This window comes from Bombina bombina, chromosome 3, assembly GCF_027579735.1.
Source record: "Bombina bombina isolate aBomBom1 chromosome 3, aBomBom1.pri, whole genome shotgun sequence".
NCBI classification, from domain to species: domain Eukaryota; kingdom Metazoa; phylum Chordata; class Amphibia; order Anura; family Bombinatoridae; genus Bombina; species Bombina bombina.
Window position 1 is genome coordinate 1155498270 of NC_069501.1, and position 27462 is coordinate 1155525731.

General features: G+C 40.0%; 1 protein-coding gene across 3 annotated transcripts in view; it reads left to right on the forward strand.

Moving 5' to 3' along the window:
* Positions 1–27462, forward strand: part of CWF19L2 (CWF19 like cell cycle control factor 2) — an 803233-nt gene that overhangs the window by 456221 nt on the left and 319550 nt on the right. For all 3 annotated transcript variants that reach the window (XM_053708563.1, XM_053708564.1, XM_053708565.1), the window contains exon 13: positions 5897–6109. In XM_053708563.1, the coding sequence (XP_053564538.1) occupies positions 5897–6109 (213 nt within the window). The remainder of the gene's footprint in view (positions 1–5896; positions 6110–27462) is intronic.

Genomic DNA, 27462 nt, shown 5'->3' on the forward strand with positions numbered 1-27462 from the left:
TGCCACAGCTATTGGGATATAAAGGTGCAGTTTTTTTAAATAAAATATATTATTTCTATAGTTCTCTGGTTATTGCACTAGCGATGGAGGATTCTGTTACTTAGATGGCACGCCCTCTATTCCTTAAAGGGACACTCAATCAAAATTAAACTTTCATTATTCAGATAGAGCATGCTATTTTAAACAACTTTCCAAATTACTTCATTTAACAAAATGTGCAGAGTCTTTTTATATTTAAACTTTTTGAGTCACCAGCTCCTACTGAGCATGTGCAAGAATAAGTGTGTATGCATTTTTGAATGGCTGATGGCTGTCACATGGTATGTGTATGCATTTGTGATTGGCTGATGGCTGTCACATGGTACAGGGGAGTGGAAAAAGACATAACTTTTAAAATTGTCAGAAAAAAAATCTACTCATTTGAAGTTCAGACTAAGTGCTATTGCATTGTCTTGATATCTTGCATTTGTTGATTATGCAAATCTACTGTGTTGAATGGTCCATTAAGAGTATTTCCTGTTTATAATGTGAGGAGGCCTTAGTACCGCCCTCTTAATTATGTTCCATATGCCTTCATAATGTGATAATATCAAATATGTTTGATACCACTGAGCCGTCCACCTCGGAAGAGTTGTCGTCCAGTGAGGTACGAACCCTACATGCTTATCTCTATACACATGCAGTTTCCCATAGCATTGCTGATCCTCCATCTGGAGGGGGGGCCATTTTTTCACTAGACGTTACTCTGCAGCTCAGGCAGCGGTGTCTGCGGCCTTTAATGCTTTACCTCGCCCTGCTAAGCGCAAGCGAAAGGTTACATATTGCACTCCTTCCCCGAGTACATCAGATAATGTATTGCATTTAACTGATAGGGTTATCAGAAGATTAAAGGGATAGTAAACCCAAAAAATATTTTTAATTCATGAAAAACTTCTTAAAATAATAAATACATTTGTAATTGGTACTTTTGTAAAGTTTTCTTTCCATTTTTTGTAATTTTAATTGGAAACTTAGTACTGCGCCAAACCCCTTTTCTAAACATTATGTGTCCCTGTTACGATCTTCTACCTAGGTAGAAACAACATGGAGGCCCGCATGCGCATTAAAACTATTTTATTAGCAACTCATGCGCAGACTTGTCCCCAGTCTCCAGCAGTCTACTAACAGGAGCACTAGTTATTTCACTTGGAGGGGCAGCTTCACACTTGTAAATGAATAGGATCTAGGAGAGCAGCGTGTATATTAGAATTTGTCCCTGCCTGTGATGAAGTCCATCTGTGTTTTAGACGTTGAATACGGCAGTGAGTTTGAGAGCTATGTTTATTTAACTGTCAGGCTCATCTCCCCCTCCCTCTGGCTGTGTTTGCTTTCATGTGGAAACGGAGCCCTCACCGTCACTAATCCAGCAAACACAGCAAGAGGAGGGGGAGATGAGCCCGACAGTTAAATAAACATAGCTCTCAAACTCACTGCCGTATTCAGCATCTAAAACACAGATGGACTTCATCACAGGAAGGGAAGAATTCTAATATACACGCTGCTCTCCTTAGTGCAGGGATAAAGTAGCACAGAAGCAGCTTGTAAAGTGTGGGTGATAAAGTTCCTTTTTATATTGTTCCCTGTCTCCGCTGTTGCCAGTGTGAAGCTGCCCCTGCTTCAACCAATAGAATCAATAAGCTTTGAACAGCTGTGCATTATTGTCAGTACTGCGCATGCGATGCTGACTGAATGTAATATTTAAATTAAGGGGCCCAGCTGCTTTGCATTGGATGTGGGGCGGATGCAGGGTTATGAGCCATGCCTCATTTTATGGGCAGTCATTACTGCACATCTCATGACAATTTAACTTTTAAAATTAAGGTATGTTAAAGCTTAATTTAATAAAAAAATATTTTAAATTATTAAATTTATAATAGTAATTATAATAATATATTTTAAATAGGTTTACATTGGAATCAATTTCTAACCCTTTAAGTTCTTTCTGAGACTTCAGAGTATGAACATTCTGGGTCAGAGTCTGCTGCCTCTAAACCTCTGGCTGCAGAGGAACCAGACTTTAATTTTAGGAATTTGCTCTTTCTTCTAAAGGAAGTTTTTTGGCGAATTCAGTGGTTCTAGAGGCCAAATTGCCTGAGGAACCTTAATTCTTAAATTGGATGGAGTTTGAGGACAGGGTGGTACCTTATCCTTCCCTGCTCCTGTTAGATGCCGAACATATTAAGAATGAATGGCATTGAATTGTTCTTCTCTTCTCCTTTTAACATATCGTTCCCGGCCCTGGACTCTCAATGGAGTTGTGAGGTTCCGTCCCTAAAAGGGATGGCGCTATCTTCACCCTTGCTAAACATATTACTATCCAGTAGGATAGCTTTTTGTTTTAAGAGCCCATGGATAAACATACGGTATATTTGTTTCAACCGGAGGCGTCTGTTGCCGCGGTTGCTGGAGAAACTACCTTCTGGTGTGACTCCTTATAGGATTGATTGGAGTGGAGAGGTCCCCTCAACGTTACTTAGGATTGATTTACAGCCTTGAGGGTTGCTAATTCTTTTATCTGTGATGCTATTAGGCAAGTTATTTGCCTAAATGCTAAGGCTTCAGCCTTTTCTGCTCAGGCCCGTCGGGCTCTGGCTGAAGTCATGGTCTGCGGATATGACTTCCAAGTCTAGACTTCTTTCCCTCTTCTTTAAGGGAATGATTTTGTTTGGTCCAGGCATAGGCTCACTTATCTCCACGGTCACAGGGGGCAAGGGTTCCCTTCTATCGTAAGAGAATATAAATGAGTCTAAGGGATATTTTCATTCTTTTCGTATGGATAAAGCCCATGTCAGCAGTCCTCCACTAAGCCTGAGCAAACCAAGAGCTCTTGAAAGCCGGCTCAGTCTTGGAATAAACTCAAGCAGAGCAAGAAGCCTGCCAAGTCTAAGTCGGCATGAACGGGCGGTCCACAGTCCTCTTCTGGATTGTGAAGGGGGCAAACTGTTGCTCTTTTCAGTCGCTTGGTTCAGGGACGTGCAGGATCCATGGGTCCCGGGGGTCATAGCTCAGGGTCACAAGGTTTGAAGTCTCAGCCACCCAAGGGCAGTTCTTCCTCTCTCCTGTCTTCCTGACCAGAAAGGAGGGAAGCCTTTCTGGGGGGCGTACGCAATCTGTTCTCTTAGTAGTTATTGTCCCGGTGCCTATCACAGTGAGAGGTTTGGGATACTATTCAAACCATTTTGTGGTTCCAAAGAAGGAGGGAACTTCTGTTCGTTTTAGACCTTAGGTGCTTAAGCAAGTTTTTAAATGTCCCCTCGTTCAAGAGGATGACAATAGGTCCATTCTTCCCCTCGTTTGAGAAGGGCAGTTCATGACCACGATAGATCTAAAGGATGCTCCCTTCACGTACCAAACCTTTAAGGACCACTTTCAGTTCCTAGGGTTTGCGTTCCTGGTCCAGCGCTTCCAGTTTATTGATCTTCTGTTTGGTCTAGCTGATATAGTGGTGAGCAAAACAGCCTTCCAAGTAGTTGACCCGGGTTTGATTCCTGGCCAATGCAGCATTCTCCAAGACGTTTTTTGGAGAGTGGACCATTCGGAATTTCTCCTCTGTTTTCTTCAATCCCATGGATGGAAGATTAGTCTAGAGAGAGTTTTCTTGTATCGAGTACCAGGGTGGAATTCCCGAGTACTATAATAGTCTCCATAGACATGAGGATTTTTTCTAACAGACCAGAGACGTTGCAGGCTAGCTTCATGTCTTGCCCTCCAGACCTCCTTAAGGCCATCTGTGACTCGGTGTATGGAGGAGATTGGTCTCATGGTGTCCAGCATGGACATAATTTCCTTTGCCAGGTTTCACCTCAGACTGTTACAACTGCACATGCTAAAGCAGTGAAACGACGATCATTCGGATCTGTCTCAAAAGATTCTCTAGACAACAGATGCGAGTCTGTCAGGCGGGGGAGTTGTTTCCTTCCCGATCGCATTTTGGATTTTTGGGTAATATACAGTGCTCTGAAGGCTTGGCCTCTGCTGGGTTCGTTCCAGTTTATCAGATTCCAATCAGACAAAATATCCCCAGTGGCTTACATCAACCATCAGGGGGGACTTAGAAGCTCCCTAGCTATGAGGGAGGTATCTCAGATTCTGAAGTGGGCGGAGACCCACAATTGTTCGTTGTCTGCGATCTACATTCCGGGTGTGGACAACTGGGAAGAGGATTTCCTCAGCAGACAATACTTTAATCCAGGGGATTGGTCTCTCCATCCCGAGTGTTTGCGGAAATTTGCAAGAGGAAGATCTTAAGATATCTCATTACCAAGTTACCCAGATATGGGTCAAGGTACAGGGATCCTAAGGTGGAGCTAACAGATGCATTAGCGGGGCCTTGGAGGTTTAATTTAATTTATCTTTTATGGCCGTTACCACTACTTCCTAGTGTAGTGGCTCGAATCAAGCAGGCGTCAGTGATACTGATTGCTACGTCTTGGCCGCAAAGGATATGGTTCGTGGACTAGTGGGGATGTCGTTATCTCCTCCGTGGAAGTTACCTTGTCGCAGGGATCTGCTGACCAAGGTCTCTTTGTTCATCTATGTCTAGATCTCTGAGGCTGACTGCGTGGAGATTGAACGATTAGTCCTAGCCAAGAGAGGGTTTCTGAGAGTGTTATTTTTACTCTCATTCAAGTTCGTAGCTGGTTGCTCGTCGCATCTATCATAAGGTGTGGAGCACCTACTTATTCTGTTCTCCAGGATAAAGGAGAAGGGCTTTCTACAAGTCCCCTGAGGGGACAGATTTCGGCCCTGTCTGTGTTATTGCACAAGAGTTTCGCTGAACTTCCTGATGTGCAGTCACTTGTTAAGTCTCTGCTAGGATCAGACCTGTGTTTAGATCTATTGCTCGTCCTTGGAGTTTAAATCTTGTTCTTTAGGTTTTGCACGAGCTCCTTTGGAGCCTATGCATGAAGTAGACATTAAATTGTTGTCTTTGAAGGTTCCTTTTCTATGGGCTATTGCTTCTGTGCACAGAGTATCTGTGTTTACTGCCTTGCAATGTGTCCCTCCTTATCTGGCTTTGATAAGGCTGTGCTACGAACCAAGTTAGGTTTTCTTCCTAAGGTTGTGTCAATTCGCAAAATCAATCAAGAGATTGTGGTTCCTTTCAACGTAGTTCTGGATGTGGTTTGTGCCTTGAAGTCCTATCTTCAGACCACGTAGGAATTTAGACAAACTTCTCTGTTTGTTCTCTTTCCGGGAAGCGTGGGGGTCAGAGGGCCTCTTCGACTTCCTTATCTTTTTGGCTGAGGAGTGTCCTCCATTTTGAATTGAGACACAGAGACATAAGCTTCCTCTGAGGATTACGGCTCATTCAACTAAGGCTGTGGCATCTTCTTGGGCCTTTAAAAACTAGGCTTCTATGGAACAGATTTGTAAGGCTGCTACTGTGTCCTCTTTTCATACTTTTACCCTTTCGTTTTACCTCCTTTTACCCTTTCGTTTTTTTCATTCAGTGTCCTCTAGAGCTTGGGTATTTGTTTCCACAAGTAATGAATGAAGCTGTGGACTCTCCTCCCATTAAGATGGAAAACATAAATTATGCTTACCTGATAATTTCATTTCCATCTGTGGGAGGAGAGTCCACTGCTCCCGCCTGTTTGCTCTGGTGGGTGGACCTAAAATTAATATCTTCTGGCACCATTTATACCCTGATATTTCTCCTACTGTTCCTTGTTCCCTTGGCAGAATGACTGGGGATGAGGGGAGTGGGAGTCTTTGGCCAGGTTCTTGATGCCCACAAGTAATGAATGAAGCAGTGGACTTTCCTCCCACAGATGGAAATGAAATTATCAGGTAAGCATAATTTATGTTTTTTTCAGTTAATGACCTAAACCTGTAACATATTTCTCTCTTACAGTGCACAGAAAAAACTGATCAGGATTATTATACTCTGGACGACATGTTTGTTTCCAAAGCTGCAAAGAAAGAGGGAGAAGAGGAGGAAGAAGAAAGAGAAAGGAGACAAGCTATAGCTGAGCATAGGAAACTTGCTAACCGGATGGAAAACTGCCCATACTGCTTTGATAACAAAGATCTTCCAAAACACCTAGTCATTTCCATTGGTGTAAAAGTAAGTTGGAACAATAAAACATTTGTATCAAATTGCTAGTTTGATAAAGTATTTTTCAGAAACTAGCCACAGATGATTTCATTGTTTAATCTTAGTAATTGTTTGAAATAGAAAAAAACTTTAAAACAATCACATTTGGTAAACTCCTCTATTTTAGTTGTGTATTTAAAAGAGCAGGCTTAATATGACTAAAGTTTATTTCTTTCATATAGGTGGCAAGAGTCCACAAGCTAGTTACTGATGGGATATACATTCCTACCAGGAGGGGGCAAAGTTTCCCAAACCTCAAATGCCTATAAATACACATCACACCTCACTCATACCTCAGTTTCAAAAACTTTGCCTCCTTAAGATGTGGTGAAGCATGATGTGCTTGATTTTTTCAGTTAAAGGCGCTTCTTAGCATATTGAAGCCCAGTTCCTCTCTAAGTGCAGTGTTTGTCTGAGGTATGTGAAGGGAGTATTGCCTGATAATACCAAGTTTTTGAATATGGGAAAGATTTTCATAAGGTTCTCTGTAAATCAGTCAAAGGGATTCATCTGCTGCCTCCCTTTATGGATTGACAATATACTCTTGTACCATTACCTCTGCTGATATGTTTCAGTACTGATTTGGCTGTCTGCTGTAAGTATATAAATTTATTATATAAGACACTCTCTTATATATTGTTTGTAGACATGTCTTGAGTCATTAATTCAGTGCTCTTTTTTAGTGACTTTATTTGTGGCTAAATATTTGTCAAGGTTGGTAGAGTCTGTGAAGCATACAGGTTTTTTGTTTTTTTTGGAGCTAGTAATTTATTTATAAATTAGGATGCTAAGCATTATGTTAGTCTTATAGAATGTTGATAATCACATTTTATGCAGCTATAATAGAAGTATACATTAGGCTTTTTTTAGGTACGTTTTGTTTTTTTGTATTTACAATCAAAGTTCTTACCTGCTTTTTAGAGTGAGAGGCGTATAAGAAATTCACTACAGCTTTGCATGTCACGCATGTGATGATGCTATTTATGTCATAGCATGACGTGTCATCATTTTGTGCCCTTTTTTTGGTGCCAAAAATGTTACGTTTTCCCGGCAAAAAAAATCCCACAAAAAATGCTGTTATAAGCTCTGCCTCCAGCTCATTATGTGTTCTCAGAAAAAAACACTTGCATGCAGCATTTTATTAATCTGTTTTCTTTCTTTTTTTTATAAATGTTTTCCCTGTTTCCCATTCTCTCAAGCCTGTTATATATTTCATATATAGGAGCGTGGATATAAATTTGCAGAATTAATTTATTTTTTTTAAATTATAATTTTTTGCAATTATGTCTCAAACTGAACCTGCCTCTGACGTGACCATAGGATTTGAGCTGCCTGAACATGTATCTGCCAAAGCTAAGTGTGTTTGTTGTAATAAAGCTGATCTAAATTCTTCGACTCAATTATGTGGCTCTTATTTTGACATATTGTTGAATGCTGATAATATATCTGAGTATAAATACACCCACTGTTATTCCATCTCAGTTTAATGTACATAGCGTTACTGCAGAAATGAGATTTATTGCTGCAGCTATAGAAAAGGCAATGACTGCTATTCCACCTTCAAATAAACGTAAAAGGGTTTTGCAACATTTTCCTAAACCTAGTGAATTAAGTTCTTACCTTCAGCATACTGATGTATCCATCTTTTTGATTCACAATTGGATTCTATTATCTCCACTGTTACTGGGGGTAAGGGAGTTTTTCTGCCCCAAGACAAGAAATCTAAGGGTAAATTTAAAGCTACCAATCATTTTCGTTCCGTTTGTCAGAATAGAGAACAGAAAACCACTCCTTCCCCTAAGGCCTCTGGCTCTAATTGGAGACCATCTCTGAATTTGAATAAATCCAAGCCTTATTAGAAGCCAAATCCTGCCCCTAAACCTACATGACGGTGTGGCCCTCAAGCCAGTTCTTCTGGTAAGGGGCAGACTAAAGCTATTTCAAAGAGTTTGGACAGACTCTGTCCAAAATCAGTGGTTTCAGAATATTGTTTCTCAGGGGTATCAAATAGAATTCAGAATAAGACCTCCCTTGGGAAGATTCTTTCTTACCAATGTACCAAAAACCCAGTAAAAGCTCAAGCCTTTCTGAATTATGTTTCAGATCTAGAACTTTCAGGGATAATTATCCCAGTTCCACAGCAGGAACAATGATTGAGGTTTTTATTCAAATCTATTCATTGTACCAAAGAAGGAAAATTCTTTCAGACCAATTTTGGAACTGAAAACTTTAAATCATTTTGTAAGAGTCACAACTTTCAAGATGGCGACTATAAGGACTATTCTGCCTTTTGTTCAGCAAGGTCACTTCATGTCCACAAAAGACTTACAGGAAGCTTACCTTCACAATTAGATTCCTCCAGATAACTATCGATTTCTGAGATTCTCTTTTATAAACAAGCATTACCAATTCGCTCTTCCGTTTGGCCTTGCAACAGCACCAAGAATATTCTCAGTAGTTCTAGATGCCCTTCTATCTGTAATCAGAGAGCAGGGTATTGCAGTGTTTCCTTATTTGGATGATATCTTGGTACTAGCTCTATCTTTTCATTTAACAGAATCTCACGCAAAACAATGTGTTGTTTCTACAAAGACATGTTTGGAGGATCAATTTTCCAAAGAGTTTCTTGATTCCTCAGACAAAGGTCAGATAGATTCAGTGTCCATGACTCTATCCCTAACCGAAAAGAGACGTATGAGATTGCTTTCAGCTTGTCTAAACCTTCAGTCTCTTATCATTTCCTTCAGTGGCTATGTGCATGGAAGTTTTAGGTCTCATGTTTGTAGCATCGGACGCGATCCCTTTTGCTTGTTTTTATATGAGACCTCTACAGCTTTGCCTGTTGCACCAATGGTGCAGGGATTATACTCGTATATCACAACTGATATACTTAAATCTCAACAATCACCTTATTGTTTATGGGACCTCCTTTGTTCGTCCTACCTGGACTGTGATCACAATAGATTCAAGTCTCACAGGTTGGGGAGCTGTCTGGGGGTCTCTGACAGCAGAAGGCGTTTGGAATCCTCAAGAGGTGAGGTTACCAATCAATATTAGAGCTCTGTGTTATTTTCAGAGCTCTTCAGGCTTGGCCTCTATTAAAGAGAGAACCATATATTCAGTTTTTAACAGACAATGTCACAACAGTGGCATATGTCAATCATCAAGGGGGGACTCAGTCACCTAGCAATGAAAGACGTGTCTCTAATACTTTCTTGGGCGGAATCCAACTCTTGTCTAATCACTGTGATTCATATACCAGGTGAAGAAAATTGGGAAGCGGATTATCTCAGCCGGCAATCTCTACATCCGGGGGAGTGGTCTCCATCCATATGTGTTCTATCAGATTGTGCAGATGTGTGGGGTCTTCCAGACATAGATCTGATGGCCTCTTGTCTAAGCAAGAAACTTCCCAGATACCTCTTCAGGTCCAGGGAACCTCAGGTGGAATTGATGGATGCATTAGCAGTTCCATGGTTTTACCAACCTGCTTACATTTTTCCACCTCTGGTTCTTCTTCCAAGAGTGATCTCAAAGATCATAATGGAACAATCTTATTTGTTTCTGATAGCACCAGCATGGCCTCACAGTTGCCAACCTTGGTCACTTCCTCTAAGACCAGACCTTCTGTCTCAAATGCCTGTTTTCTCCAACATAGGTGTGTCCGGTCCACGGCGTCATCCTTACTTGTGGGATATTCTCTTCCCCAACAGGAAATGGCAAAGAGCCCAGCAAAGCTGGTCACATGATCCCTCCTAGGCTCCGCCTACCCCAGTCATTCTCTTTGCCGTTGTACAGGCAACATCTCCACGGAGATGGCTTAGAGTTTTTTAGTGTTTAACTGTAGTTTTTATTATTCAATCAAGAGTTTGTTATTTTAAAATAGTGCTGGTATGTACTATTTACTCAGAAACAGAAAAGAGATGAAGATTTCTGTTTGTATGAGGAAAATGATTTTAGCACCGTAACTAAAATCCATGGCTGTTCCACACAGGACTGTTGAGAGCAATTAACTTCAGTTGGGGGAACAGTGTGCAGTCTCTTACTGCTTGAGGTATGACACATTCTAACAAGACGATGTAATGCTGGAAGCTGTCATTTTCCCTATGGGATCCGGTAAGCCATGTTTATTAAGATAGTAAATAAGGGCTTCACAAGGGCTTATTAAGACTGTAGACTTTTTCTGGGCTAAATCGATTCATTATTAACACATATTTAGCCTTGAGGAATCATTTATTCTGGGTATTTTGATATGATTATATCGGCAGGCACTGTTTTAGACACCTTATTCTTTAGGGGCTTTCCCTAATCATAGTCAGAGCCTCATTTTCGCGCCGGTATGGCGCACTTGTTTTTGAGGACAGCATGGCATGCAGCTGCATGTGTGTGGAGCTCTGATACATAGAAAAGTCTTTATGAAGGCATCATTTGGTATCGTATTCCCCTTTGGGCTTGGTTGGGTCTCAGCAAAGCAGATTCCAGGGACTGTAAAGGGGTTAAATATAAAAACGGCTCCGGTTCCGTTATTTTAAGGGTTAAAGCTTCCAAATTTGGTGTGCAATACTTTTAAGGCTTTAAGACACTGTGGTGAAATTTTGGTGAATTTTGAACAATTCCTTCATACTTTTTCGCAATTGCAGTAATAAAGTGTGTTTAGTTTAAAATTTAAAGTGACAGTAACGGTTTTATTTTAAAACGTTTTTTGTGCTTTGTTATCAAGTTTATGCCTGTTTAACATGTCTGAACTACCAGATAGATTGTGTTCTGACTGTGGGGAAACCAAGGTTCCTTCTCATTTAACTATATGTATTTTATGTCATAAAAAAATTTAGTAAAAATGATGCCCAAGATGATTCCTCAAGTGAGGGGAGTAAGCATGGTACTGCATCATCCCCTCCTTCGTCTACACCAGTCTTGCCCATACAGGAGGCCCCTAGTACATCTAGTGCGCCAATACTCCTTACTATGCAACATTTAACGGCTGTAATGGATAATTCTATCAAAAACATTTTAGCCAATATGCCCACTTATCAGCGAAAGCGCGACTGCTCTGTTTTAGAAAATTCTGTAGAGCATGAGAACGCTGATGATATGGTTTCTGAAGGGCCCCTACACCAGTCTGAGGGGGCCAGGGAGGTTTTGTCTGAGGGAGAAATTTCAGATTCAGGAAACATTTCTCAACAAGCTGAACCTGATGTGATTACTTTTAAATTTAAGTTGGAACATCTCCGCGCTCTGCTTAAGGAGGTGTTATCCAATTTGGATGATTGTGATTATCTGGTCATTCCAGAACCACTATGTAAAATGGAAAAGTTCTTAGAGGCCCCGGGGCCCCCCGAAGCTTTTCCTATATCCAAGCGGGTGGCGTACATTGTTAGTAAAGAATGGGACAGGCCCGGTATACCTTTAGTACCTCCCCCCATATTTATAAAATTGTTTTCCTATAGTCGACCCCAGAAAGGACTGATGGCAGACAGTCCCCAAGGTCGAGGGGGCGGTTTCTACTCTACACAAGCGCGCCACTATACCCATAGAAGATAGTTGTGCTTTCCAAGATCCTATGGATAAAAAATTAGAAGGTCTGCTAAAGATGTTTGTTCAGCAAGGTTCCCTTCTACAACCAATTGCATGCATTGTCCCTGTCACTGCAGCCGCGTGTTTCTAGTTTGATGAGCTAGGAAAGGCGATTATTAGTAATTCTTCTTCTTATGAGGAGATTATGGACAGAATTCGTGCTCTTAAATTGGCTAATTCTTTCACCCTAGACGCCACCTTGCAATTGGCTAGGTTAGCGGCGAAAAAATTCTGGGTTTGCTATTGTGGCGCAGAGCGCTTTGGTTAAAATCTTGGGCAGCGGATGCGTCTTCCAAGAACAAATTGCTTGACATTCCTTTCAAGGGGAAAACACTCTTTGGCCCTGACTTGAAAGAGATTATCTCTGATATCACTGGGGGCAAGGGCCACGCCCTTCCTCAGGATAGGTCTTTTCAAGACCAAAAATAAACCTAAGTTTCGTCCCTTTCGCAGAAACGGATCGGCCCCAAGGGCTACGTCCTCTAAGCAGGAAGGTAATACTTCTCAAGCCAATCCAGCCTGGAGACCTATGCAAGGCTGGAACAAAGGAAAGCAGGCCAGGAAACCTGCCACTGCTACCAAGACAGCATGAAATGCGGGCCCCCGATCCGGGACCGGATCTGGTGGGGGGCAGACTCTCTCTCTTCGCTCAGGCTTGGGCAAGAGATGTTCTGGATCCTTGGGCGCTAGAAATAGTCTCCCAAGGTTATTCTCTGGAGTTCAAGGGGCTTCCTCCAAGGGGGAGGTTCCACAGGTCTCAGTTGTCTTCAGACCACATAAGAAGACAGGCATTCTTACATTGGGTAGAAGACCTGCTAAAAATGGGAGTGATTCATCCTGTTCCATTAGGAGAACAAGGGATGGGGTTCTACTCCAATCTGTTCATAGTTCCCAAAAAAGAGGGAACGTTCAGACCAATCTTAGATCTCTAGATCTTGAACAAGTTCTCAAGGTTCCATCGTTCAAGATGGAAACCATTCGAACACTTCTTCCTTCCATCCAGGAAGGTCAATTCATGACCAAGGTGGATTTCAAGGATGCGTATCTACATATTCCTATCCACAAGGAACATCATCGGTTCCTAAGGTTTGCATTCCTGGACAAGCATTTCCAGTTCGTGGCGTTTTCTTTCGGATTAGCCACTGCTCCTAGGATTTTCTCATAGGTACTAGGGTCCCTTCTGGCGGTGCTAAGACCAAGGGGCATTGCTGTAGTACCTTACTTGGACGACATTCTGATTCGAGCGTCGTCCCTTCCTCAAGTAAAGGCTCACACGGACATTGTCCTGGCCTTTCTCAGATCTCACGGATGGAAAGTGAACGTGGAAAAGAGTTCTCTATCTCCGTCAACGAGGGTTCCCTTCTTGGGAACTATAATAGACTCCTTTGAAATGAGGATTTTTCTGACAGAAGCCAGAAAAACAAAACTTCTAGACTCTTGTCGGATACTTCATTCCGTTCCTCTTCCTTCCATAGCGCAGTGCATGGAAGTGATAGGTTTGATGGTAGCGGCAATGGACATAGTTCCTTTTGTGCGCATTCATCTAAGACCATTACAACTGTTCATGCTCAGTCAGTGGTATGGGGACTATTCAGACTTGTCTCCGAAGATACAAGTAAATCAGAGGACCAGAGACTCATTCCGTTGGTGGCTGTCCCTGGACAACCTGTCACAAGGGATGACCTTCCGCAGACCAGAGTGGGTCATTGTCACGACCGACGCCAGTCTGATGGGCTGGGGCGCGGTCTGGGGATCCCTGAAAGCTCAGGGTCTTTGGTCTCGGGTAGAATCTCTTCTACCGATAAATATTCTGGAACTGAGAGCGATATTCAATGCTCTCAAAGCTTGGCCTCAGCTAGCGAGGGCCAAGTTCATACATCAACCATCAGGGGGGAACAAGGAGTTCCCTAGCGATGGAAGAAGTGACCAAAATCATTCTATGGGCGGAGTCTCACTCCTGCCACCTGTCTGCTATCCACATCCCAGGAGTGGAAAATTGGGAAGCGGATTTTCTGAGTCGTCAGACATTGCATCCGGGGGAGTGGGAACTCCATCCGGAAATCTTTGCCCAAGTCACTCAACCGTGGAGCATTCCAGACATGGATCTGATGGCCTCTCGTCAGAACTTCAGAGTTCCTCACTACGGGTACAGATCCAGGGATCCCAAGGCGGCTCTAGTGGATGCACTAGTAGCACCTTGGACCTTCAAACTAGCTTATGTGTTCCCGCCGTTTCCTCTCATCCCCAGGCTGGTAGCCAGGATCAATCAGGAGAGGGCGTCGGTGATTTTGATAGCTCCTGCGTGGCCACGCAGGACTTGGTATGCAGATCTGGTGAATATGTCATCGGCTCCACCATGGAAGCTACCTTTGAGAGACCTTCTTGTTCTAGGTCCGTTCGACCCACTCCAGCTGACTGCTTGGAGATTGAACGCTTGATCTTATCAAAGCGAGGGTTCTCAGATTCTGTTATTAATACTCTTGTTCAGGCCTGAAAGCCTGTAGCCAGAAAAATTACCACATAATTTGGTATATCTGTTGGTGTGAATCTGCAGGATTCCCTTGGGACAAGGTTAAGATTCCTAAGAGTCTATCCTTCCTTCGAGAAGGATTGGAAAAAGGATTATCTGCAAGTTCCTTGATGGGACAGATTTCTGCCTTGTCTGTGTTACTTCACAAAAAGCTGGCAGCTGTGCCAGATGTTCTAGCCTTTGTTCAGGCTCTGGTTAGAATCAAGCCTGTTTACAAAATTTTGACTCCTCCTTGGAGTCTCAACCTAGTTCTTTCAGTTCTTCAGGGGGTTCCGTTTGAACCCTTACATTCCGTTGATATTAAGTTATTATCTTGGAAAGTTTTGTTTTTGGTTGCAATTTCTTCTGCTAGAAGAGTTTCAGAATTATCTGCTCTGCAGTGTTCTTCTCCTTATCTGGTGTTCCATGCAGATAAGGTGGTTTTGCGTACTAAACCTGGTTTTCTTCCAAAAGTTGTTTCTAACAAAAACATTAACCAGGAGATAGTTGTGCCTTCTTTGTGTCCTAATCCAGTTTCAAAGAAGGAACGTTTGTTGCACAACTTGGATGTAGTTCGTGCTCTCAAATTTTACTTAGCAGCTACTAAGGATTTCAGACAAACTTGTCTTTGTTTGTTGTTTATTCTGGTAAACGGAGAGGTCAAAAAGCAACTTCTACCTCTCTCTCCTTCTGGATTAAAAGCATTATCCGATTGGCTTATGAGACTGCCGGACGGCAGCCTCCTGAAAGAATCACAGCTCACTCCACTAGGGCTGTGGCTTCCACATGGGCCTTCAAGAACGAGGCTTCTGTTGATCAGATATGTAGGGCAGCGACTTGGTCTTCACTGCACACTTTTACCAAATTTTACAAGTTTGATACTTTTGCTTCTTCTGAGGCTATTTTTGGGAGAAAGGTTTTGCAAGCCGTGGTGCCTTCCATTTAGGTGACCTGATTTGCTCCCTCCCTTCATCCGTGTCCTAAAGCTTTGGTATTGGTTCCCACAAGTAAGGATGACGCCGTGGACCGGACACACCAATGTTGGAGAAAACAGAATTTATGTTTACCTGATAAATTACTTTCTCCAACGGTGTGTCCGGTCCACGGCCCGCCCTGGTTTTTTTAATCAGGTCTGATAATTTATTTTCTTTAACTACAGTCACCACGGTAACATATGGTTTCTCCTATGCAAATATTCCTCCTTAACGTCGGTCGAATGACTGGGGTAGGCGGAGCCTAGGAGGGATCATGTGACCAGCTTTGCTGGGCTCTTTGCCATTTCCTGTTGGGGAAGAGAATATCCCACAAGTAAGGATGACGCCGTGGACCGGACACACCGTTGGAGAAAGTAATTTATCAGGTAAACATAAATTCTGTTTTTCCATCCGGATCTGAAATCTCTAAATTTGAAGGCATCGAAATTGAAAGCTTAGTTCTTAGTCATAGAAGTTTCTTTGACTCTGTGATTCACACTATGATACAGCCCTAAGGGCTATTGGTAGTTTATTCTTAGATTATGGGGTGTTTTTATTTTGGGGTGGCTTTTTTATTTTTATAGGGGTATTAGATTAGGTTTAAAAAAAAAATATTTTGGATAATTTTATTTTTTTCTGTAATTTTAGACTTTATTTTTTGTAATATTAGATTTTTTTAAATTTAATCTTAGGATTTTTTTTATGTAATGCTAGGGTTTTTTATTTTAGGGATTAGGGGTTAATAGTGTAATTAGATACTTTGCGATGTGGGGGTGGCGGATTAGGTCTTAATACATTTATTAGGTAGTTTGCGATGTGAGGGTATAGCGGATTAGGGGTTAATACATTTATTAGGTGTATTGCGTTGTGGGGGATGGGGGTTTAGGGGTTAATCACTTTTATTATTTGTTGTGATGAGGGGGGATGGCGAATATAGGGGTTTTGACACGTGGGGTTTATTTTTGGAATGCGGGTTAGACTTTTACGGGCGATGTAACATTTTTTTTTGTTTTTTACTTAGGTGCGGGCAGTTTATAAACAGCCGTAAGTCACTGGCGACTCCAGAAATGTCTATTTCCGCACATTTCTGAACATGGCCAGTTTATCCGACTTACGGCAATATGTGAACTGCCGACGCCGTGATTCACCCGATGTGCAAGGTGAACTTACGGGCGACGCGGGTTTCAGCAGTTGCACTGAAACCTGCGCCACTTATGTAATCTCGCCCTTTGTCTATACCGACATGGCTGCGCTACTCCATTCGAAGCAATGCACATCCTACCAATAAACACTTTAGAAAATGAAGCTATTTCAGAAAGGAAGGACCTGTGACCTGTCTGTGCTGCAGATATCTAAATGTAGATCAAGCATAACTCAACTTTAGAACATATTTTTTGATGTAGAAATATTTTATTCATATTTAACAGCATCTGGTCCCTTTACTCCCTTCAGATCGAAGGGCAGCTCAGACTCCTCTTTATTAGTTTGGATGGAAGATGCACATGATCTATACTGTTTGCGTCTTCTCTAACGAACGTGGAACTGGAAGTCTTTACAAGCTTTGCTTTCTGTGCGGTTTGACATCTTCAAGCACTAAGTTGTGGCACTTGTTTCTTGCTTGTGGCCAGTATGCATGGTACTCTGGGCAGTCTCTGCAAATGTAGCCACCAGGGAATTTAGCTTTAAAAAACCTAAGGGGTGGGCAGTATTTTGTTCAATATAAAAAACTTGATGAAAATGGAATCCCTATTTGCACATGGTCATACCCCTCTAATTTGCACATGATAACCTTGGTAATAGTGATCTTCACTACTAGGCTTTATAGAGGCTTGCGATAAGGGGGGGATGAGCTTCTTTTAGAGAAAATAAACAGCAGAAATGCCTCTAGCCTTCTGGTAAAGCTTTCTAGCAATAAATTGGTCGGTGGGTGCCAAATTCATCACAAAAGCTTTTCCCCCTACCACATTCAGAAATTCAAGTATTTTGTTTTCTTTTTAAAATATTAAATTTATAGAATTTTAAAATATATATATATATATTTTTTTTTTTTTTAATTTGTAAAGAGAATATTATTGAACAAAAAAAAAATTGTTTTGAATTTAATATTTGTAAAGCTTATCATTTCTCACTGATGACGTAATGGAGTTCTGCTTCTTTTTAATCATACCTTTTTTTTTTTTTAAAATGAAATTTTTTTTTTAAATTATTCAAATTTCCATAACACACGTAAAAGGGAACTATTTAATTGTTTATTGTTCCTTTATAAAAATAATTTCGCAATGCTCTCTTTGTAAAATACTTTTTTTAGTTAAGAAGTGTAGCATGACATATAAAGTATAAGAACGTATGAGAAATCTGACATTTCTCCCTGTGGTATGAAGCAAAGACAAATGATTCAGTAAGCAACGTATGTAAGTGACACTTCATTTAACTCAATACAGATATCTGCTATTGTCATACAGGGAAGAATTCTGGGCATACATCCTTATTGTACCAAATTGTAATTCTTTAACCCCTTTGCTGTTAGGAATTTCAGAGAAGAACTTGCCAAACATACCAGTGATTTTTTTTTAGCATTTTTGCTATCACTCCATTTAAACAGAAAATAGAACCTTGTTTTGTTTTTTTTTTACCTGCCAAAACTATATATATATATATATATATATATATATATATATATATATATATATATATATATATATATATTAAGTAGGCAACCTATGGTATTGATACAAGCCCATTTTGGTATATTTCATACAACCATTTCAACACCAAATGCGATCATATAAAAAAAAGTTTATTAAATTTTCAAAATCTTTGGGTTTCTCACAGAAATTATTTACATAAAAAATTATTGTAAAAACTTCTATTAGATCCCATTTGTTTTAAATAGCAGACATACATGGCTTTGCCATTGTTTTTTGTTAATAAGAATGCTGCTAATTACAGCTGCACACCACACGTCTATTATTTGTTAATCAGGTAGCTTGTAAGATTAATTTTAACTGTAGTGTAGAGAATACCCTCACACCTGACACCTCCCAGCCCCTGATCGCTCCCAAACTGCTCTCTTCCCTCCCCACCCACACTCATCCCTGCCATCTTAGGTACTGACAGACAGTTTGCCAATGTACAGTTTAGGTTGTTTTTTTATTATTATATTTTTTTCTGCAGTTTAGTGATTCTCCTCAACCCTCCCTGATCCCCCCCCAATAGCCATCTAACCCTTCCCCTCCCAGTACTGTCTGCCAGTACCTAACATGTACATTTTTTTCTTTTTGTAGTGTAGTGGTCTCCACGTCTCCCCCCTCCGGTTATCGTTGGGGAGCCCCATCCCTTCAATCCACCTTTTTCTGTAGTGTAGGTCCCCATCCCTTCAATTTTTTTTTCTGCCGTGTAGGACCCATCCCACTCAATCTCTTCTCCCTCTCCCTTCTGCAGCTGGGCCGCCCACCGTCTCCAGCTTTCCCTTCCACACATCCCGCCAGCACCAGCAGATGATCGTTACAGACGGTGACACACGCAGTGTCACCATTTGTAACAGTCTGGCATCATACTCCGTTTCCATATGCAGACAGATGTCTGCAGCTCAGAAAGAGCAGTTCTCAGCTGTGGACTTCGTAACTGCATGATGATTATATACGTCATATTGGGTCAAGGGGTAAATAGTGTAAAACTTAAGAGCATTTGCTTTTCAAAATGGTGGAATTCAGTACAAATTGTACACCTTACAACCTCAATCTCTGTTTATTCAACATTTGAAATAAATAGCTGCAAGAGGTTCCAAGTATGATCAAATGATTTGAACAGCCAATAGGATTTCAGTGGCTATCATCCTATTGGCTGATTTGAAAATGTCAGCCAATAGTAATGGAAGATACCCCTTATTTAAATGGGTACCTTACATTTAAGCTTCAGTGTACAGCGGTGACCGTATGAAGAGGGTCCTCCACGCTGGATGTCCGCACCGCCGGCAAAGATGCTCCGCGCCTCCACAGCTCAGCGAAACCGGGATGAAGAAAGAAGATGCCTCCGCGATAAAGATGTCACTGCCTGGATGAAGATGAATGTCCGGACTTCAGGAACCATGAGTAGATTTTCTGGGGTTAGTGTTAGTTTTTTTTTTAGATTATAGTTTTGATGGGCAGTAAAAGAGCTGAATGCCCTTTTAAGGCCAATGCCCATACAGATGCCGTTTAGGGACAATAGGTTTATTTAGACTAAAGTTTTTATTTTGGGGGTTTGGTTGGGTAGGTGGGGTTTACTGTTTGGGGGGGACTTTGTAATTTATTGTAGGTAAAAGAGCTGTTTAACTTAGGGCAATGCCCTACAAAAGGCCCTTTTAAGGGCTATTGGTAGTTTATTGTTAGGGTAGGGGTTGTTTTTATTTTGTGGGGGGCTTTTTTTATTTTTATAGGGCTATCAGATTAGGTGTATATTTTATTATTTTGGATAATTTTGTTTTTATTTTTTGTTGTAATCTTAGAGTTTTTTTATTTTTCGTAATTTTAGTGTTTCTTATTTTTTGTAATGTTAGTTTTTTTTTATTTTATTCGTAGTGTTAGGATTATTTAATATTGTAATGTTAGTTTTTTGTTTTTTTCTCGTAGTTTTAAGATGATTTAAAATTGTTATGTTAGCTTTTTATGTTTCTTCTTAAAAGGGAAGAATCCACTTCTGCATTCATTACTTTTGGGAAATTCAAAACCTGGCCACCAGGAGGAGGCAAAGACACCCCAACTAAAGACTTAAATACCTCCCCCACATCCCTCATCCCCCAGTCATTCTTTGCCGTTCGTCACAGGAGGTTGGCAGAGAAGTGTCAGAAGTTCGAGAGAGTCTCTTATGGAGGGTAGTACTCTTCGCAATGGAACTAGAGTTTTAAGTAATCCTGTCAGCCACTCAGTGAGAGCATGGGTGAAAGTTAGAGTTCGGAGATGCAGGGAGAGTTTTCTTGCGAATCCATCCCAACCTATATTACCAGCTCCTTGGTCATCAGCATTGAGGAGTTTCGCTGCCTACATTTCTTCACTCAAGTCCATGTCAGAAGCGAGACTACTATCTGTCACACTTGAAGGGCCATGTTACTGTTCCATGGCGTAGATTCCGGTAAGATCGTTTCATTTTATTTCGATATGTGAATGTAATGTTAACGAAACAAGGTAGGGTCCCAGTGGGACTACATTTATCTTTTTTTTTTTTTTTTTTTTAAATAATATTTATTTAACATCCATTTTTGTTTAAAAAAAAAACAAAAGGTGAAAGCAACAAATGAAGATCATGACATTTGTACACAACATTGCGAATGTATAATACAAAAAAACATTTACACCAATGTTCATCAAATTCCAAAACACACAGAATTATATAACTTGACCTTTTTATCCAGATAAGTAATCCATCATAACCGAATAGATCATTTTCTATACATAAATAAGATCAAACATAAATAAAACGAGTATAAGACAAGACAACATTACAACAAAACAAAGAGAGAGGAGAGAGAAAAAAAAATAGGGAGGCCCTTCCCAAAGTTATGCCAAATTTTGCTGCCAATGCAGCGGAAAGCAGTCTAACTGCAGCAATTGAAGAAAGAGGGGGGAGGCGCGGAAGGGATTCAAGACCTGCATTTATGACTCAAAAGAAAGGGATAATATAACTTTCTCCCGTTTTCATAAAAAAATAATTTTAATTTGTTATCAGTATATATCAGTGGATCTTGTTGTTCAGCTGCCATCTGATATAGCATATTTTTAGTAAAAGCCGCAATAGTTGGAGCTTTTTGGTCCTTCCATGATTTTAAGATCATTTGTCTTACAACTAAGATTGCTAGATTAATATTTTGGGTATTTTGAGTGCAGTGGGGAGTCACTAAGAAAAACACAAGTTGAATATCGAGATTAATTTTAATAGGGAGGAATCTGTTTAACCAGAATGTGACTTGTGACCAGAGTTTCTGAATTTTAGGACCTAAAAAAAAGGCGTTCGCTAAGTCTGAGGCTGGTTTACTACATCTGGAGCAAGCGTTGTTGCCAAGTGGATACCATTTAGCCATTTTGTTAGGGGTAATATATTATCTGTTTGGTATTCTGATATGTGCTTCTCTAAAGGAGATTCCTTTTGCAAATTTAGTTACATTGAGAATACTTTCACTAAAGCGATTAAAATTTAGACTTGGAATATCTGTAGACCATTGGTGAAAGAGACCTATCATCTTAGCACTTGCCTCCTGCGTATTTAAAAGATTATATATAAATGAAATAGAATGGGAGTCAAGTTTGAATCGCCTCACAGCAGTACCCAAGTTTCCAAGCGACCAAGTAGTACGCTCTAATAATCAATTTGAAGTGATATAATGTCGCAACTGTAGGTACGCAAAGAAATATTTATGCTCTGTATTGAATTCTGAGTTTAATGATTCAAAACATTTGACCATATTAAGATGGGGGTCAATGAATTGGTATATTTTGTGCCCATTTTTTAAAAGCTAAGGATTTAATGACGATATCAAAATGTGGATTGCCCACTATTGGAAGGTATACTGACATATATTTGTCTACTTTTAAAAGCTTATAGACCTTGTTTCATGCTACAAAGATATTATTTATAGTGTAGTTTGGAATTCTCTTTTTCGTACACACGTCTATGTTTAAATGCAAGAGAGCTTTTAAAGAGTATGGGAAGACCAAGGCTTCTTCTTCTACATAGTTGGCAATAAAATCTGATTCAGAGAGCCAGTCCAGCACAATCTTGGTTAGTGCTGCCCAGTTATAGAGCTTAATATTGGGGAGTGCAAAGCCCCCTTCTTTTCTAGCATGTGATAGTTTATTAATAGAGATATTGGGCTTCCTCTTACCCCATACAAATTGCAAGCAGTTGGAGTTGAATTTCCTGATTTCTTGAGCGCTCAAGAGTATTGGGACATTTTGGATGACAAATAGTAATTTGGGGAATAGAATAATGTTGATAAGAACAATTCTAGCTGATAAAGTTAAATGTAATCTAGATCAACTATGAAGAAGGAGAGAGCATTTTTGCCATAAGGGGGGGAGATTCAACTCATACCAATCGTGGGTTTTTAGATAGGTATATGCCAAGTATTTAATTTTCCGATCCGTTCGAATAAAAGTGTAAACTATCTTTTCAACTATCCATAGAAGCTCTGACTTCTGGAGATTAATTTTATAACCCGAAAACTTACTAAATTCGGCTACAATTTCTAACAAGCAAGGTAGATTTGTTTTGTTTTTCCCTATATAAAAGAGGATGTCATCTGCGTATTACGACAGAATATATCTTTTATTCCCAAGTAGGATACCTTCTAATGTATTTCTGCATAGAACACCTAATGGTTCTAATGCCAAATTAAAAAGGAGTGGTGAAAGCGGGCATCCTTGTCTAGTCCCTTTATAAAGAATTATATTAGGTGAGAGAATCACATTAATACTTAGTTGTGACATTGGATTTTGATACATTAATCTTATAAAATTAGTAAAGCAGCCTGTAAAACCAAATTTTCCTAAGGTATTGAATACATGATCCCAGGATATTGAATCGAAGGCTTTGACCGCATCGAGGGTAAGTAGAGCAAAATCGTTTTTGATATGAACCTTATTTTTAAGGAGAGAAGAGAAGTGTTCAATTAGTACCATAGCTTGTCTGGTATTCTTCTGAGAGGTTCTCCCTGGCATAAAACCAGTTTGGTCACTATCAATTATTCCTCCAATAAGTGTTTTTAATATTTTTGATAAAATGTTTGTTAGTAATTTGTAATCAGTATTGAGCAGGGATATCTTTTTAAAGTGGTCTCGGTGCCGGCGGTGGGAAGGGAGGGGTGGCCTGCCTGCTTAATAAAAATATAGATTTCAAAATATCCTCTCAAATCCAGGATGCGGAAGGTAGATTTTTAATCTTAAAAATGGAAATTCAGGGTTCCCCCTTTACTCTTTGCATTTGAGGCAGTAAAATATCTTTATGGTTTAATTCCTTGGGTAAAGTAGTTATTGGAAAGATTAACAAGTAGAGAGGAAATTTGCTCCTCTAAAACTTTATAGAATTCAACGGGTAATTGATCTGGACCGGGAGCCTTACTATTCGCTGAGTTGTGAATGGCCTGAGTAACTTCTTCCAAAGTAACATCCCTGTTCAATATTGATACTTGTTCTGGTGATAATTTTTTTAGATTAACTTTCTGCCAGAAGCTCTCCTTAGCTTCTTGGTTAAGTGCATCGGCTGAATATAGATTCTGGTAGAATTTGTGGAAATGAGTCAAAATCTCGTTTGGTAGACTATAGTCGATCCCTGTAACTGTGATTGATCCAATGAAGTTATTTTTTCTATCATGTAATTGGCAAGAGTCCATGAGCTAATGACGTATGGGATATACAATCCTACCAGGAGGGACAAAGTTTCCCAAACCTCAAAATGCCTATAAATACACCCCTCACCACATCCACAATTCAGTTTTACAAACTTTGCTTCCTATGGAGGTGGTAAAGTAAGTTTGTGCTAAGATTTCTACATTGATATGCGCTTCTCAGCATTTTGAAGCCCGATTTCTTTCAGAGTACAGTAATGTCAATGTTGAATGCAATGGTTTTCCTCATGGGAGATCTATTTCATAGGTTCTCTGTTATTGGTCGTAGAGATTCATCTCCTACCTCCCTTATTCAGATCAACAATATACTCTCATATTCCATTACCTCTACTGATAACTGTTTCAGTACTGATTTGGCGATCTGCTATATGTAAATGGGTGTCTTTCAGTAAGTATGTTTTAATTAATTAAGACACTCTCAGCTATGATTTGGCACTTTATGCATTAATATAAAGTTCTAAATATATGTATTGTACTTATATTTGCCATGAGTCAGGTTTGTGTTTATTTCCTTTTGCAGACTATCAGTTTCATATTTGGGAGAAAAACATATTTAGGAAAATATTTTTCTTACCTGGGGTATAGTCTTTTTTCAATTGACTGCTTTTTCATAAAATTTTGCGGGCAAAATTAGACTCGTGAGGGTGCAAAATGCCAAAGTTTATTGCGTCATTCTTGGCGCGAGAATTTTTTTGGCGCGAAGGTATGTACGATGACGTAAAGTCGTCATTTCCGGCGTCTTAGTTGACACTGAGTTCCTTGCACAAGGTTGCGTCTACAATGACGCGAGTGTGTCATTTCTGGATGTTGTTAGCACCAAAAAAAATTCAGTTTGCGTTGTGCATCATTCTTGGCGCCAAATAATTTCATTATTTAAAACCCCATTCCTATATGCCTCTTGCCTTTTTCTATTTCAGAGGTCTATGCTGTTTGCATTTTTTTCCCATTCCTGAAACTGCCATATAAGGATATTGATCATTTTGCTTTATATGTTGTTTTTTTCTCTTACATTTGCAAGATGTCTCAATCTGATTCTGACTCGGAAACCACTGTTGGAACCCTGCTGCCTGATAACAGTTCTACCAAAGCTAAGTGCATTTGTTGTAAATTTGTGGAGATTATATCTCCAGTTGTGGTATGTAATAGTTGTCATGATAAGCTTACATGCAGAGAATGTGTCCATCAGTAATAGTACAATGCCTGTTGTTCCTTCAACATCTAATGTACATGATATACCTGTGAATATAAAAGATTTTATTGCTGATGCGATTCAGAAGGCTATATCTGTCATCCCGCCTTCTAATAAACATAAAAGGTCTTTTAAAACTTCTCATAAAGTTGATGAAATTTCAAATGACCGACAACATACTGAATTATCCTTCTCTGATGTGGATCTATCTGATTCAGATGATCCTTCCTCAGATATTGACACTGACAAATCTACTTATTTATTTAAAATGGAGTATATTCGTTCCTTGTTAAAAGAGGTGTTGATTACATTGGATATTGAGGAAACTAGTCCTCTTGATATTAAAACTAGTAAACATTTAAATTCTGTTTATAAACCACCTGTGGTTACTCCAGATGTTTTTCCAGTTCCTGATGCTTTTTCTGATATGATTTCTAAGGAACGGAATGGCCTGGTACTTCTTTTATTCCTTCTTCAAGGTTTAAAAAATCATATCCTTTGCCAGCAGTTAGATTGGAGTTTTGGGAAAAGATTCCCAAAATTGATGGGGCTATTTCTACTCTTGCTAAACGTACTACTATTCCTATGGAAGATAGTACTTCTTTTAAAGATCTTTTAGATAGGAAACTTGAATCCTATCTAAGGAAAGCTTATTTATATTCTGGCCATCTTCTTAGGCCTGCAATTTCTATGGCTGATGTTGCAGCTGCATTAACTTTTTGGATGGAAAGTTTAGCGCAACAGGAAATGGATCCTGATTTGTCTAGCATTGTTCGCTTGCTTCAACATGCTAATCATTTTATCTGTGATGCCATTTTTTATATCATCAAAATTTATGTTAAATCTATGTCTTTAGCTATTTTAGCTATAAGAGCTTTGTGGCTCAGATATTGGAATGACATGGTATCTAAGTCTAGATTACTATCTCTTCTTTCCAAGGTAATAAGTTATTTGGTTCTCAGTTGGAATTGATTATTTCAACTGTCACTGGTGGGAAGGGAGTTTTTTTGCCTCAGGATAAAAGACCTAAGGGTAAATCTAAAGCTTCTATTGGTTTTCGTTTCTTTCAACAAAGTAAGGAACAAAAACCTAATCTTTCCCCCAAATAATCTGGTTCCAGTTGGAAACCTTCTCCAAGTTGGAGTAAATCCAAGCCTTTTAAGAAACCAAAGCCAGCCCCCAAGTCTGCATGAAGGTGTGGCCCTCATTCCAGCTCAACTGGTAGGGGGCAGATTAAGATTCTTCCAAACATTTGGGCAGATTCTGTCCAAAATCAATGGATTCAGACTGAGTATTGTTTCTCTAAGGTTCCGAATAGGATTCAGAGTAAGACCTCCTGTGAGAAGATGTTTTCTCTCACACATCCCAGCAAATCCAGTAAAGTCTCAGACTTTTCTGAAGTGTGTTTCAGACCTGGAGCTTTCAGGGGTAATCATACCAGTTCTGTTTCAGGAACAGGGTCTGGGGTTTTATTCAAATCTATTCATTGTCCCAAAGAAAGAAAATTCATTCAGGCCAGTTCTGGATCTTAAATTTTTGAATCGTTATGTAAGAGTGCCAACTTTCAAAATGGTGACTATAAGGACTATTCTACCTTTTGTTCAGCAAGTGCATTATATGTCCACAATAGACTTACAGGATGCATATCTTCATATTCCGATTCATCCAGACCACTATCATTTTCTGAGATTCTCTTTTCTAGACAAGCATTACCAATTTGTCGCTCTTCCATTTGGCCTTGCGACAGCTCCAAGAATCTTTTCAAAGGTTCTTGGTGCCCTACTCTCTGTAATCAGAGAACGGGGTATTGTGGTGTTTCCTTATTTGGACGATATCTTGGTACTAGCTCAGTCTTTACATTCTGCAGAATCTCACATGAATCAACTAGTGTTGTTTCTTCAAAGACATGGTTGGAGGATCAATTTACCAAAAAGTTATTTGATTCCTCAGACAAGCATCACCTTTTTAGGTTTCCATATAGATTCAGTGACCATGACTCTGTCTCTAACAGACAAGAGACGATTAAAATTGGTTTCAGCTTGTCGGAACTTTCAGTCTCAATCATTCCCTTCAGTAGCTATGTGCATGGAAGTTTTAGGTCTCATTACTGCAGCATTGGACGCGATCCCCTTTGCTTGTTTTCATATGAGACCTCTCCAGCTTTGTATGCTGAACCATTGGTGCAGGGATTATAGAAAGATATCACAATTAATATCCTTAAATCCCAATGTTCAACTCTCTCTGACTTGGTGGTTAGATCACCATCGTATAGTTTAAGGGGCCTCTTTTGTTTGTCCAACCTGGACTGTGATCGCAACAGATGTAAGTCAAGTTTGGGAGCTGTCTGGGGATCTCTGACAGCACAAGGGGTTTAGAAATCTCAAGAGGCGAGATTACCAATCAATATTTTAGAACTCTGTGCTATTTGCAGGGCTCTTCAGGTTTGGCCTCTGTTGAAGAGAGAACCGTTCATTTGTTTTCAGACGGACAATATCATAACAGTGGCATATGTCAATCATCAGGTTAGGACTCTCAGTCCCCAAGCTATGAAAGAAGTATCTCGGATACTCGCGTGGGCGGAATCCAGCTCCTGTCTAATTTCTGCTGTTCATATCCCAGGTATAGCCAATTGGGAAGCGGATTATCTCAGCCGTCAGACTTTACATCCGGGGGAGTGGTCGCTCAATCCAAATGTGTTTT